This window comes from Panicum virgatum, chromosome 9N (assembly GCF_016808335.1).
Source record: "Panicum virgatum strain AP13 chromosome 9N, P.virgatum_v5, whole genome shotgun sequence".
In the NCBI taxonomy this organism is placed as follows: Eukaryota; Viridiplantae; Streptophyta; class Magnoliopsida; order Poales; family Poaceae; genus Panicum; species Panicum virgatum.
Window position 1 is genome coordinate 8,574,207 of NC_053153.1, and position 13,280 is coordinate 8,587,486.

The 13,280-nt window shown below is 43.3% G+C and overlaps 1 protein-coding gene across 5 annotated transcripts in view; it reads right to left on the minus strand.

The window, feature by feature from the left end:
* LOC120692175 (serine/threonine-protein kinase SMG1-like) overlaps positions 1-9,945 on the minus strand; it is a 29,139-nt gene extending 19,194 nt beyond the window's left edge. For all 5 annotated transcript variants that reach the window (XR_005682501.1, XR_005682498.1, XR_005682500.1 and 2 more), the window contains exons 1-7: positions 9,612-9,945; positions 4,716-9,537; positions 4,436-4,624; positions 4,224-4,338; positions 2,326-3,382; positions 1,200-1,647; positions 30-83 (exon numbers count right to left, since the gene is read on the minus strand). Coding sequence is in view for 1 of the 5 variants with exons in the window: in XM_039975415.1 (XP_039831349.1) it covers positions 30-83; positions 1,200-1,647; positions 2,326-3,382; positions 4,224-4,338; positions 4,436-4,624; positions 4,716-9,537; positions 9,612-9,838 (6,912 nt within the window). In the remaining 4 variants the exon portion in view is untranslated. The remainder of the gene's footprint in view (positions 1-29; positions 84-1,199; positions 1,648-2,325; positions 3,383-4,223; positions 4,339-4,435; positions 4,625-4,715; positions 9,538-9,611) is intronic.
* Between the last annotated feature and the right edge of the window lie 3,335 nt (positions 9,946-13,280).

Consider the following 13,280-nt stretch of genomic DNA (forward strand, 5'->3'; position numbering starts at 1 on the left):
TCTTTTACTTGCAGATTTGAAAATAATACCTTTAGAGCAGACACTGTGGCTGGCAAATTAGTTAAGAAAATATCCTTATGCTCCTGGGGAAAGGAAACTGTTCGATCAGATAGTGATGACGACAAATAAAAAACCTTAATAGTTCAGGGAAGGTGACAGCTACAAAATGGGCCTCATTCCTGCAGTAATTATCATAGCATCTGGGTGTACTAGTGCATGAAAGATGGCAATAAAGAGTGATATATCACCCAATTTATTGCTACCATCCTATCGGAACCTATGTAGATCGGAACCTATGCAGATAATGAAACAATTAACCTACTATATATTTCTTAGGAATAAACTAAACAAGCAAGTTTGGCTAAAACCATGCATACAACATCAGTTAGTTAATTTGCTAGAAAGTCCTTACACATTTCCTTCAATCATTGATAACTAAAAAGTTTCCATATTAGACGTTACTCCCTCTACTCGATCATTTTTGACTCTTTGGACAAGTCATGATCTCCAGTAAGTAACTTTGGCCATCAAAATTAAATTATTCTTTAGTAATATATTAGGAAAAGAAAAAAAAATCACGTTTTGAAAGTACTTCTAATGATAGATAATAAACCTAATGATGCAATTTTCATATGAAAAACTAAATTGTTTTGTGTAGTGGTCAAAGCTAAAGTCTGACCATTCAAGTTCTACAATATTGCTGGGTAGAGTTTTGCATAACAAATACAATAAGATAACAGACTTTCCACAATGTAGAGCACATTTAGTACCAGCTCCTGGTTAAACAATAAACCCACTAATGACCAGGTAGATGAAAGAGACATTTGCAATGATGCTGTGTCAATGCTGCCACTCCAGATGTAAACAAGGTCATGTGTTTTTTTCCCCAAATACGCAAGGGAGCTGCGCATTAAGAAAGATTCCTGGCAGATGTGCACAAGGCCATGTGGGCAGTCAAGGAAGAAGGCACTTTGTGGTGCATGGCTAGAGCTAAGGAACTCAAGATTCCACTCTTGGGAATAGGTTAGGTATTTATTGATTTCCTGGCAGGTTGTTTTTTTCTTACTTAAAAAGTGCACTGGATCTGGATGTAAAGCTTTGTAAGGTGTAGTACAGTTTCCTTTATTCTACTTTAATGAAATGATATGTATCACAAGAGGTCAAAAAGAGAAGCTTCAACTCCAATAGCAAACAATTACCTGCAAAGGAACACGGATTTCTTGAATTCTTGAAGAGAACAAGCTCAAACTAACTGCTAATTCCATCCCTTTCTTCTCTTCACCAGCAATTCCTGCTTCATCTTGGATATTTCCTCGTGTCCACTCAATCAATGGGTCCCAAACAAATACTTCCAACAACATCAAGATGATATCTTTGTTCTTCAAGAGGACATTCATAACTTCCTCACAAGAAACTCTAAAAACACCTTCCACACCAGTCAATCCTAAAGCTGATTCAATAGTTTGAGTGAGACGGAATGGAACAATTTCTGGAATCTTCAGCCTTTTCCCTTTATCAAAACATATGTTGTAATCTATATGAACTACATCACCATTGCTGAAATCCATAAGAATGTTGTCCAGATGTCTATCTCCTAGACCCAGCATATGGCCAACCATGCTCATGGCTGCTAAACTACTCGAGAATCTGCAACGAAAAATTGATTCATAGCTAAGCTCTCACCAGGTGTAACAACTTTAATCATCAAGCAGTAAAATCAAGAAGGAAAATTTCAGTTATCAATCTTAGAAAGGCTGTCATAGTATTCTTTGGTAACCTGCATCATGTTAAACAAATGAGTTACCAAGAATTTGTTCCTCAAGGAATTCTTGAACTCTTAATCAAGTTACCATATATAAAAAAAAACAAACATAATAGCATGGCACATGTTACTTCACAAACCCTTTCTTGTAAACACAAAAATTTTATCCAGAGTTCCTAATATTAACACAAGTGCCAAACACTGAAGATGTCCCACACACACACATCAAACTCTTGTCAACACTGATGGAATCCTATCCAAGAGAAAGTACAATGCATTAAAAAAGGGGGGACTACTATAGTTTTAGAATATATTGTTTACTCATTAAAGACTAAAGCTATTCAATTTAAAATATATAATCATATAAGTCTTCTGTGTTCAATGTGATTTCCTAATGTTACCTACAATTAACAGCATATTTATTCTTTGACAACTAGCAGGAAAAAAAACATTTTTTTTGCCAAGGAGGGTGGGGGTATTGAGCTCTCAGCCTCCTAGCAGTGGCAAGGAGCAAGTTGCGAATAATGTATGTGTTCAAAATAAAGGTGCCATGCCTTGCATACCTCTTTACTTTGGAGTTAAAGTTTCTGAAACCTTCGCTTGCACACCACATTTCTTGCCACAGAATCTGTTTTGGAGTCTCATTCATAAGCTCCAATAGAACTTTTCTTTTAACATCTAGGGGCCAATCTCTTCGTGATACTACCCTTTTGATCCCTTTTTCTTTAAGTGCTGGTATAATTTTTCCATAGAACATATCACTTGGACGGGGAACAGGTGGAACAGGGTTGTGAACATTACCAGTGCTAACTGAAGATAGCTGTGCCTCTGCCTGTGCCAACTGCGAACGCTTTTGCCATGATTTGTACACATTGTATATGCTACTTACATTTTCCACCCACTGGATCAGTCCAGCTCGTCCACTAACTGGTGTAACAGAATAAAACCGTAGTGCAATATTTCTACTCCGAGTGTCAGAAGACGAGTACAACAAGCAATTTATCGCCTCCAACAACTGCATTATCCGAGAATCAAGGCGTAGATCCTCCCGGCCCTTGAGAAGGTAAGTATACCTTTGACCATCAGATCCTTGCAAGATGAGCTTCTTAGGTCTTGTCTTTGTTGAAAGTATTGTCACCTCTTTGCAGAAGGAAGATACAGTTACAGTGCCATGGTTTCCAGTAAAAGATTCTAAGGAATCAAGTATCTGCTTCTCAAAACCAGGCATTGGAATGTCAGAGGTTGACAAAGCAGCTAGATGTGGAGCAATTTCACTTAACAATATGCATGACTTTCTTTGATGCGTGGCTAAAGAAGCAGCAATTGAATCAAAAGGCTGCCAAATCTCTCCTAATGTTGTCAGAGACCCAGGGGGCGTCTTAAGGGTTGCAATTGCATGTTTCAGCTTAGCATTATATTCCTTATGGAACCACATTTCATGAGATGTTTTTGGTTCACGAGATGTAGATGCCAGACGACGTTCCAAGGCTACAATGATTGGAGTCATCACAGCAGAATATTTTGCAGCATTTATCTTGTTCTTTTCTGCTGAACTCAGTGTAGAATTTGCAGCGACCCTTGCAGCTTCCTCTTTAAGTATATTGATTCTCCTTAAAACATCTGCATCACAATAGAAATTTGGCCAATATTAACATTTGCATCTCCTCAAGAACTATAGTTTACTTAACATAAATATATTTGTCATGGGCAGTCAGCTGGGTCTTATGGGCCAGATCGAGAGTATTGTAGGCCCATTAGGGTTAGAATTAGAGATAAGATTAGATATCTTGCTTAAGGATTAAGTAAGCCTCTCTATATAAAGAGAGATGTAGCAATCAAAGGAAGCATTTAGTAAAATCAATCTATTATCCCAGTCCCCCTTGTCCAGTTCTCCTAACCCTGCCTTCGTGGTGTGGCTGACACCACCATAGGCCAGATACAAATCATGTCTACACTATTTTATGCAACAGTAACTGGACAATATGCTTCCAACTAAACTTCAAGATGATCTACTGCCAGTGACAAGAAAATTTTCCCTATAAGAAAATACATTTACAGTATTGGAACCTGAAACTGAAGGATCACATGAATCATGTCAATATGTCATAAACACTCAAGGGGCACAATCAATCCTAGCAATTCTATGCAGTGATGTTTTTTCATCATTTCATGGCACTGGAACTAGATAACAGTCTTGTCATGTGCAGTAGCACATGACACTAAAGGAACATGTAATTCCATAAATCATAGATTAAAACAAATGAAAACTTAAGGTACTTTTCTTTAAACCAACTTTGTTTTACCACTTATATCACCTAACTGAAAACATCTAGATTCCGTAGAAATGTCGAGCTGAACCTTAAGCTAACTCCTATGTTGGTATCTAAGTTTTCAATCAAGGCCTGGCTCCTCTAGCTGATTCGACAGGACAGCGAAAGGGGAGGTGAGGCTTACTGCTTACCTGAATGGAGATCTTGTAAAGTGCTCAGCCATTGTTCCTCCCAAAGAACAGTGATCATACCTAGCTCCTCAATTGCAAGCTTAACATCTTTGATTAAATTGGGGTATAGCTTAGCCTATGAAAACAGAAAGGTTTAAAAACATAAAATGGCACCACTAGTAGTCTAAACTCTAAAGTAGATAACCATAGCCTGATATGGTAAGGTAAAATACCAGAAAGTCTGATATGCGCTGAAGCTCCTCGGAGGGTTCTCCTTCACAAGCATTGATATCAACCAACGTAGGATATACAATCGAACAAGGAGAAAGTTTTCCTAGCTTCAGTAATATACTCTCCAAAAGTTCCCTTACTATCTTCTCTGGGTGGGAACTCAAGCGTGCAAAAAGTTGAGGTATAATCTCCTGCATATTTCCAAAGAATATAAATATAATTATGTAGTAATTATTATCAAAATCTCATAATTACGTAATATAGGCCACTATCATGATGTACCTGCCATGGCAATAAAGGAACTGCAGAAACCCCGCTTTCAAGTGTTTCCTTCAGTTCCACCCCATAGTTCAACATTATGTGAAGGAGATACAGCATCGCACGCATAGTGTAGCTTCTTGTCTTCCCTTTCAAAGCATCAGGGTGATACGAAGGTTGAAGCTCAGTTGATGAATTTTGAAGATACTGAAAATAAGCATGTGCTGCATGCCCAAAGAGTGATACCCTCCTTTTCCTTAAAGACCACCAAATTTCAATAAGCTTGTCTATTAGAGGTGCCTTATCCTTTGCACAATCACATTTACAAAGAACTACTAGTTCTGATGCTAGAACTGCTGGGGGATCTTCACCTTCATGGGCCTCAAAGCCTGGTGCTCCAGCTGCAGTTTCTATTATATGAATTGCTTGTTCAATAATTAAAGTTATGGGGTCCGCTGTCACTGGATAAACGGACCCCACATGATCTGCATGTTTATTAGCACAGATGCTCCTGATTATTTCCTCCACCTCTGACTTCTCCTCATCTGTCAAGTGATATCTATCTGGGGAAAGTTCAGGCTGAAGAACAGGGGACAGTGAATTCTGCAAATTTGAATCTTTTCCAGACAGAGAATAACTGGCATGTGTGAAGCACCAGTATGCATAAGCAAGCCAAGCTTTACCCATGCTGGGGCAAAGTTGCCAGGATATCTTCCGAGCAGTGCCTATGATTTCTTGGGCAAGTGCATGATAATTCAAAGATGAAACAGACACACTATCACCAAACAAAAGTTTCTGTGTCCCATTTTCAAAGCCATCAGAATCACTGAAATCTTCTATTAACTTTGGAATTATCGTATTTAAGATAGGAGTTGAGTTTTCTTGCTCCATCCAGGTTGAGAGTTTCAAACAAGCCCTAGCAATCAGTGAACGTGAAGGGCCAATGTCAGGTGAACAATTAATGGTAGACTGAACGCTAGCACGGACCAGTGACCACATATCAGATAGAGCTTCTTCATTATTTCCCTTTTCACGCTTCAGCAAGGCACCTTCATACTTAATGTTTAATTCAAGTATTTCCTTGTCCATCTCATCAGATGACTTCAAAGGATGATTTATGAGGTACTGGTTTAAACGGCTAGCCAACATAAAGTTTCCCTGCTTTCTAGCAAGACTTGCAAGCTTCTGACAGAGAAGAAGAGTGGATAAAGAAGATGGCTGTGCATTACGGTACACTTTGAAGAGCTTTAGCCACATGCTGCAATCTTGATGCATTCTATCGATGGGATCATGAAGGACTTTCTGTAAAGAATCCATTATTGATTGTGATTGATTAGGTCCATTTCGGTAGGTCAACCCCGAAGCTTCCTCAAATGCAAAGATGCAATGAAGCTGGCCAGCGCAAGCAGCAGCTTCAGGCAATCCATTGAGTGGGGCAACAGAGAGAGCTTCATCCAACATCAATTTAGCCTTATCAAGCTCCTCTTTTATGCCCTCCAACTTGCTATTAGATCGAAGCATTCCACGCAAGAGCATAAGTTCACTTCTCTCAATTGCAACCTTGGGATCAAGGGTGAGCTCGCTGCTGCTTTTCGGAGTCAGGTCAAGATAACCCCAAGCTGAATGAAAGTCCCCCTCGTCAAAGCATGCCATCGCATGAATAGCATTAAGTTCGTTGCCAGCACTTGTTAGAGCACCTGAATAAGGTTTGCCAGCATGTACAGCACGGAGAACTTGTAACTCTGCAAGCCAGCTCTCTAAACATTTCCAATCTGAAAGGGATGTGTAGCACTCAATGACGCGCTCTATGATGTACTGAATGCCATCAGACTTCATGGAGGTAAGTGCTTCCTCCGACTGAAGTAGATGGGAGTAATGTGCAGCAGCCTTTTCATACTGCCCCTGGGATTGATAGATCAGTCCTGACATCCACGACAAGTACTTGTCGCAATCAGATACACCCTGCACTAGTTGATTGTCTTGCTCAAAGTAAGTGTAGAATGTTGATATAGCCCACTTCTGAAGTCCAACTAAGGCATCTGTTTCATGGCATCTGCACAGTGACAAGGAAGCATGCCGGAGGACCTTCAGAACATCTGCTTCTAACCTCTCTCTAAAACTGTGACTTTCAGTAGCCCCTCCTGTGTGACTGTTGCCTCTGAGGGATGATGCAGCCAGGTTTCTGAGATCTACCAGCTGCAATGAACAGTAGGGAACGACTGCATCACTGCAATGCATAGCTAATCCTGCATTCAACATTGGATCACAAATTCGCGAAAACCACTCTTCACAAACTCGTTTATTTGTGCGGAAAAACACAGAACTTGCTTTTGGTGGGGGTGATAGAACAAAGGAACCTTCATATGCATTGTAAGCATATTTTTTCAATGCCTCAACAAAATCCAATAGCAGACGCATTGGCAATAAGCAAATGTCAGCTGGCCCTGTATACCTGCCTTCACCTTCCTTAGCTTCCGGCGTCAATACATTTGTTACATCCAAAAGCATGCGTTCTAGAGCTGCAAATGTCTGAGTAGGACCACCTAGATGAGTTCGAAGCCGAAGGTTAATGCAATGTCTAGCAGCTTCATGGATTCCCCACCAAACTGCAGCATGATTGTTCACGGAGTATATCCTATCAATAGTAGCTCTGTCCACACCAGGACCTTTGGGGAGATCGTTCCCATCAGCATCTCCAGACATATCAGTATGACCAGAAAGCATATCTTTCTTGCCACGGTAACTAAAGACCAGACGTTGCACCCAAGATGAAAGAGGTAGCTTCAATCTGAGAGAAAGGTAGCTCAAAATAGAAACGAGCTGCTGCCAGTGGAGTTTCCTAGGTTGTTGCTTCACAGCAAGCACATGCCTCCAGTTCATGCAATGGTTGGACATGTTAGCAATATCTGAGGAATTCAGATAACTGTGCTTGTCCACAAGCAAGCCAAATGCATATGTTGTTATAGGCAAAGCGATTGAAAATAACCTTAGAAATACATCCTTTACATTACTATCTGGATCACTAAGCTTGTCATGCAGAACCTGAGCAACAACCGAGAAGTTCATGGGATTGATGAGCCTACCCAGGAATAGTAACTCCAAGGTTAATGCAACATGGCATCTCACTTTAGGCTCCCTATCATATGCGCAATCCAAGACAGTGAAAAGGATACCATTCGAAAGTGTAGCATCCCCGATGACCTCATAAGAGAAACTAAACTTATTCACATCCCTCTCCATTCCACGAATCAAATTTTCAAATGAAGCTATCCAATCTAGAGCCTCTAATTTCAGTGTCATGGATGATGATGCATTAAGACCCTGAACTATGTATTTGCCATATTTATGCACAAACTTCTTTTTACACTCACAAGAAATCAGCTGAATTTTACTACCTCCAGAGCCTCTTTCAAATGATTCAGACGTTGGCATAATACTTGAGAGTTCCACGTTGCTCAGTTTGTGTAGTGTAGAGAAAATCTGAAACTGCATCTCATGGAAATTATGGAAAGGGGTACCAAATGGGTCAAGCTTCTCTGAGATGAATGATGTCAAGCTAGTTGCTCTCTCATTTCTCTTTCTTGTATCAAGTGCAATCGTGGCCAGAAGAATCTTCAGATCAAATTTTATTAGTGAAAGCAACTGATCCTCTGAATATTGTGCCCAAGAATGTGCACCTGAGTTTGACTTGCTTTTCCTTTCACTGTTAGGCTCTAAGGAGAGACTCTGGATATCAGGGCAACTTACTTGCACTTCCTCAAGCAGAGATTTTATCAGCTCTAATTCTTTCATCAACGACGCAGTTGCTTGATCAACTACATCTTCCGATCCATGTTGTAGGCAAAAAAGGTATGTAGCTGCTGAGTTTGCGACCACGGTGTGGTTTGGATGAAGACGCAACTTAGGCAAAATTGAACTGAACTCAAGCAAAGCTCCCACAGAAGATGCTCGGAGACCCAAATTTTGCAGTGACAGAACTTGCAGGTTAGTCTTAAGTGCTGCCACCAACTGTGCTGATGAGGCAACTTCCAAGCTCTTGGCTAACACATCCACAAAAAGGACATAAAATTCAGCAAACCTTTCCTGCAGAATCTCGGCAAGCAAGACCAAGCATCTGGATGCTTCTTCCATCCTCTCAGACCAGCCAAGCTTTGAGGCTATCACTGATGCACACCTTAAAAGCTGAGGAGCTAACCCTTCCAGTGGCCCAGCTACAAGTTCCCTTAGGTTATTTCGCTCAGCCACACCAGACGCCATGATCTGCAGTACTGTAGAGAAGCAAGCAAACAGCGGACGAAGCCGCCCAGAATTATGGCTGGCTGCAAGGTTGGGATCATGCACAAGCACCTCCATGTCGGCTAAGAACTTTGGAAGCAACCCAAGCGAGAACTGTAGATTCCCAAGCCAATGCCACTGAAACTGCAAAAAGCTATCCATAATCATGCTGCGATCGGCATCAGCAAGGTCCGGCACAAACGCCCACCCAAGGAGCAGGTCCATGATATCAACAAACTGCGGACGGAAGCAGTGGGGGAACTTGGCGGCAATAAGCATGAGCAGGCCGAGCAGACACCGGAGCACGGCGAGAGACGTCCGCTCATCCTCGAGCACGTCACGGCAGGCGGCAAGGAGAGGCGGCACGAACCGCTCGACCGGGGACACGTCCCCGGTGGCCAGGAGCTCCCGGAGCCCTTCGGCGACGAGCGCGGCTGAGGAGGGGTCCCCCAGGAGCGGCAGCGCCCAGGCGACGAACCCGTCCGGAAGGCCCCCCGGGGCTTCGTGCGAGCACAGCACAGCGCAGAGCGTCGCGTACGCCGACACCGCCACGCGTCGCACGGCGTAGGACCTGCACAGCAAACCGTCAAGCACGAGCCGGATGAGTTGGGGGAGGCGAAGAGAAGCAGAGAAAGGTGCACTTACGCATCGTCAGCGAGGAGGACCGAGAGGGGCGGGGCGAGGAAGGGGGCGAGGGCGGGGAGGAGGGGCCGGTTGGGCGGGTGGAGGAAGGAGAGGCGGAGGTTGGAGAGGGCGGCGGTGCGGGAGGCGTCATCGGAGGGGTGCGGGGGCTCGCCGGCGGCCGCGGAGAGGAGGGAGGAGAGGCGCTGCTGCAGCTGGTGGTGCGCGTAGGAGGGGCGAGGGTTTTGCATTGTCGCGCCCCCGCGCCGTCAATCTCATCGGGCTCCGCCGCGCTCCGCTCGCCGGAGAAACAGCTGTGGGCTGTGGCGTCGCCGTCTTCTCTTGTGGAGCGCCAGATGAACCCGACGAGTAGGGGGATGGGCCCGTTATGGCCCGCTGAGCCCGATGACCGTGTGCAGCGGCCCATACGATGCTAAATGGGGCGTTCTTTTCTTTTTATATTAAAAAAATCAAAATTTCAAAAATATATGTCCATTTTGAAAAAATTCAAAACTATCCCCCGGTCGCCGTATGGGGGCGACAGGCCCTAGATGTAATTTTTTTCTTTAAATTTGCAACGAGGTCCTGTCGCCCCCCCCCCCCTCGGGCGACCGGTGGCCCCCGCCCACAGGCGCGACAGGGGGGCCTGTCGTCGCCCCCCCGGGCGACCGGGCCATACCCCTCTATATAAGCATCCAACCATCATTCCCTTCTCATTTGAGCCCGAAAATTCCACCAAAAATCCAGAAAAAAAGAGGGGTGAGGAGAAGGAAAACGGCGAAGCCCTGCCGGATTCCGCACTTGTGATCTGCAGGTTAGTCCATTTAGTTTATATATTTTTCCATTGGTATTGTAGAGTAATTTAATTTAATTAGTGCTAGTAGAACCATTTAAGTAGGAGTTTAATGATACTTTAGTTACGTAGTAGTAAATTAGTTTAGAAAATTAGTACTACGCATTTATTATTACAATTGCAGTAGTATTAGAGACGTGTTTATAAATTAATTACGATTTAGAATACAATTTGGCATATGCAGTATAGAATAGAATTAATCACGTAGTTATGAATACTTATACGTTGTAGTTGAATTCCATACTTAGTTTTTATGGATTATTGAATAAGGTAGTGAAGTAAAGAGTATAACTCGATAAGTATTCTGTGATATACAGATATGTCGAGCAAGATGCAGTTTCAAGTATTTTATGGTGACTACAATGTTTTGTATGGGCCAAATGGAGTAGACCTTTCTGCCTTTAAGTGCACATCTAGCGCCATAGATAAACCTCTGGAAAGGAGTTTTGGTTTCATATGTAAGTGGCTGCAGCGTGGGTTCCATGTTGATCCGTTGACACATGTGATGACCGTCCAGACTCTTGTTAATTGGGAGGTAGAAAGTGATTTATGTGAATTGATGATGATACACAGCACTGATGACTGACAGAAGTACATGCAAGCAGCTCTAGAGCGTGGGTGGCCTCTGGCCATTCTTGTTCAAATCCGGGAGAAGACACAAAATGAAATCCAACATGGTGCAGATCAAGCAACTCCGAGTATTCGAAGAGAGACCAATTATGTTGAGCAAGATGAGTCAGAAGAGATAGAGAACCAAAACATGGGACCACAGGGCCTTACTGATGAGGGAGAGAGGATACATAGCATTGTGGACGAGATGGAGGCAGAAAACCAAACCGCAATAGAGATGGAAGAATATGAGGGCTCATCTGATGACGAGCAGTACTCATTGCCAAAAGAGTGGAAGGAGCATGGTTTTGGCAGTCATGTCGCAGAAGACGTACGAAATCAGGAGTGTGAGTACAGAGGGAATGAGGTAGTGCAAGGTGCAACATATCCAAACATTGAAGTCGTAAAAGATGCTGTGAGACTATAGGCAATATCATTGAAACGAGAATTTAGAGTCGTAAAGTCTGGCAGTAAAGAATATGAGGTGAAGTGTGTGAATGATGGATGTCCATGGCGAGTACATGCATTCAAGGGAAAATGGAAGTCGAATTGGAAATGTTCCATTGTGACAGAGCACACTTGTTTGCTGTCAGAAGTTCTTCCCTCGCATCGCAATATATCATGCGACTTTGTTGCAAAGCAAATATATGGGTTGATTATGGACAACCTAAATTATGAGCAAAAAATGAGTGTTCGACACATTGAGCAGACTTACCAGTACACCATTAGTTATTTGAAGGCATGGCGGGCTAAACAAAGGGTGTTTGAGATGCGGTTCGGCACATACGAGGCATCATATGATCGTATGTTATCCCAGGTTGCTGCTAAAAATCCTGAAATCTTTTATGACACATACCTCGTACCAGCCGTGACTAGGGGCAAAGAATTATGCAACGAGCCTTCTTTTGCATAGGTACTTGTGTTAGAGCATTTCAGTGTTGTCTTCCGGTGATCTGCATTGATGGCACATTTCTGATTGGAAGGTATAAAGGTCAGATACTCACCGCAATTGGGGTAGATTGCAACAACCAAATAGTTCCGCTCGCATTTGCATTTGTTGAGAATGAGAACTTAGACAGTTGGTATTGGTTCCTTGAACGAGTGAAGGTTCATGTCGCATTCTTTGCCCAGACATACGTGACAAAAGACGACAACCCAATAGCAGTGCCCTTCCACCATTTCAAAAAGATGTGACAACACGGCAACCACACCAGCTCACCTTCAAAGCCGTCTCTCTGGCGAGGACGACAGACCTGTCATTCTACAGCGAAGGTCTGTGGCATGTAGTGGGGAAGGCGGCATCTAGGCGCGATCGACCGAGCCGCAGCAATGCAGTGCTGTGAGTCTGCATGCATAGAGATGCATCGAGTAGTCATTTCGAGAATCGAATCTAGCCTTTTTAGTGTTAGGTTAGCTAGCCTCTTCATTGTGTTGTCATGTAGGCTTTTTAGGTGCATTTGCACTCCACACTCCGGGTATCAGACCTTTGTGCGCCTATAAATACTCCGAAGTTTGTGAACTCCCAGCAGCACTCAAACACCAAAGCTCATTGTATACCCAATGTCTGGAGGTGAGTCTAGCGGGAAGAATTACTACGGTTTTGGGAAAGTAAAAGGGGGAAGAAAGGGAGACCCCATAATATGGGAGGGGTCTCTTGGACCTGATTCCTTTCCGGAATCAGTGTTTGAGTTTCCGCCACAGCACAAGAGCGAATTTACCAATGAAAATCATCTTCGACAATACGATAACTGTAGAGAACCATGGCCAAAATGCAGACATGGTGAGGACTGCTTAGTGCAGATGTGCACCGACGGGATGGATGGCAGTCGGCATTTCTTTAAATGTCCACACGCATGGGTAATACTCGGTTGTTTCATTTCTTTATCTTCAATGAGACACCTTACATGAAATTTGTTTTGCAGTCTTCCGATGCTCCAGAAAATTATGATTTTACTAGGTGGGTCGATCCTGCACCAATTGATTCTGTTTAGGAGTTCATCGAGTACCTCCAGATAAAGATCTTTGATCTGAAATGCAAAGTGAACCATTATGAGAAAGTGAGCAAGGGAAACAAAGACGACGAAGATGATGATACCAGCAATGCTACCGGTTCACAGGATGAACCATGCACTATTCCTTACTGCAACTACCCTTGTCACAAGAAGAAGGGCCCTGCGCCTCCGGCACCACCGCCTGCACCACCTGCAATGGGTGGGTACTGCGGAGAAGGC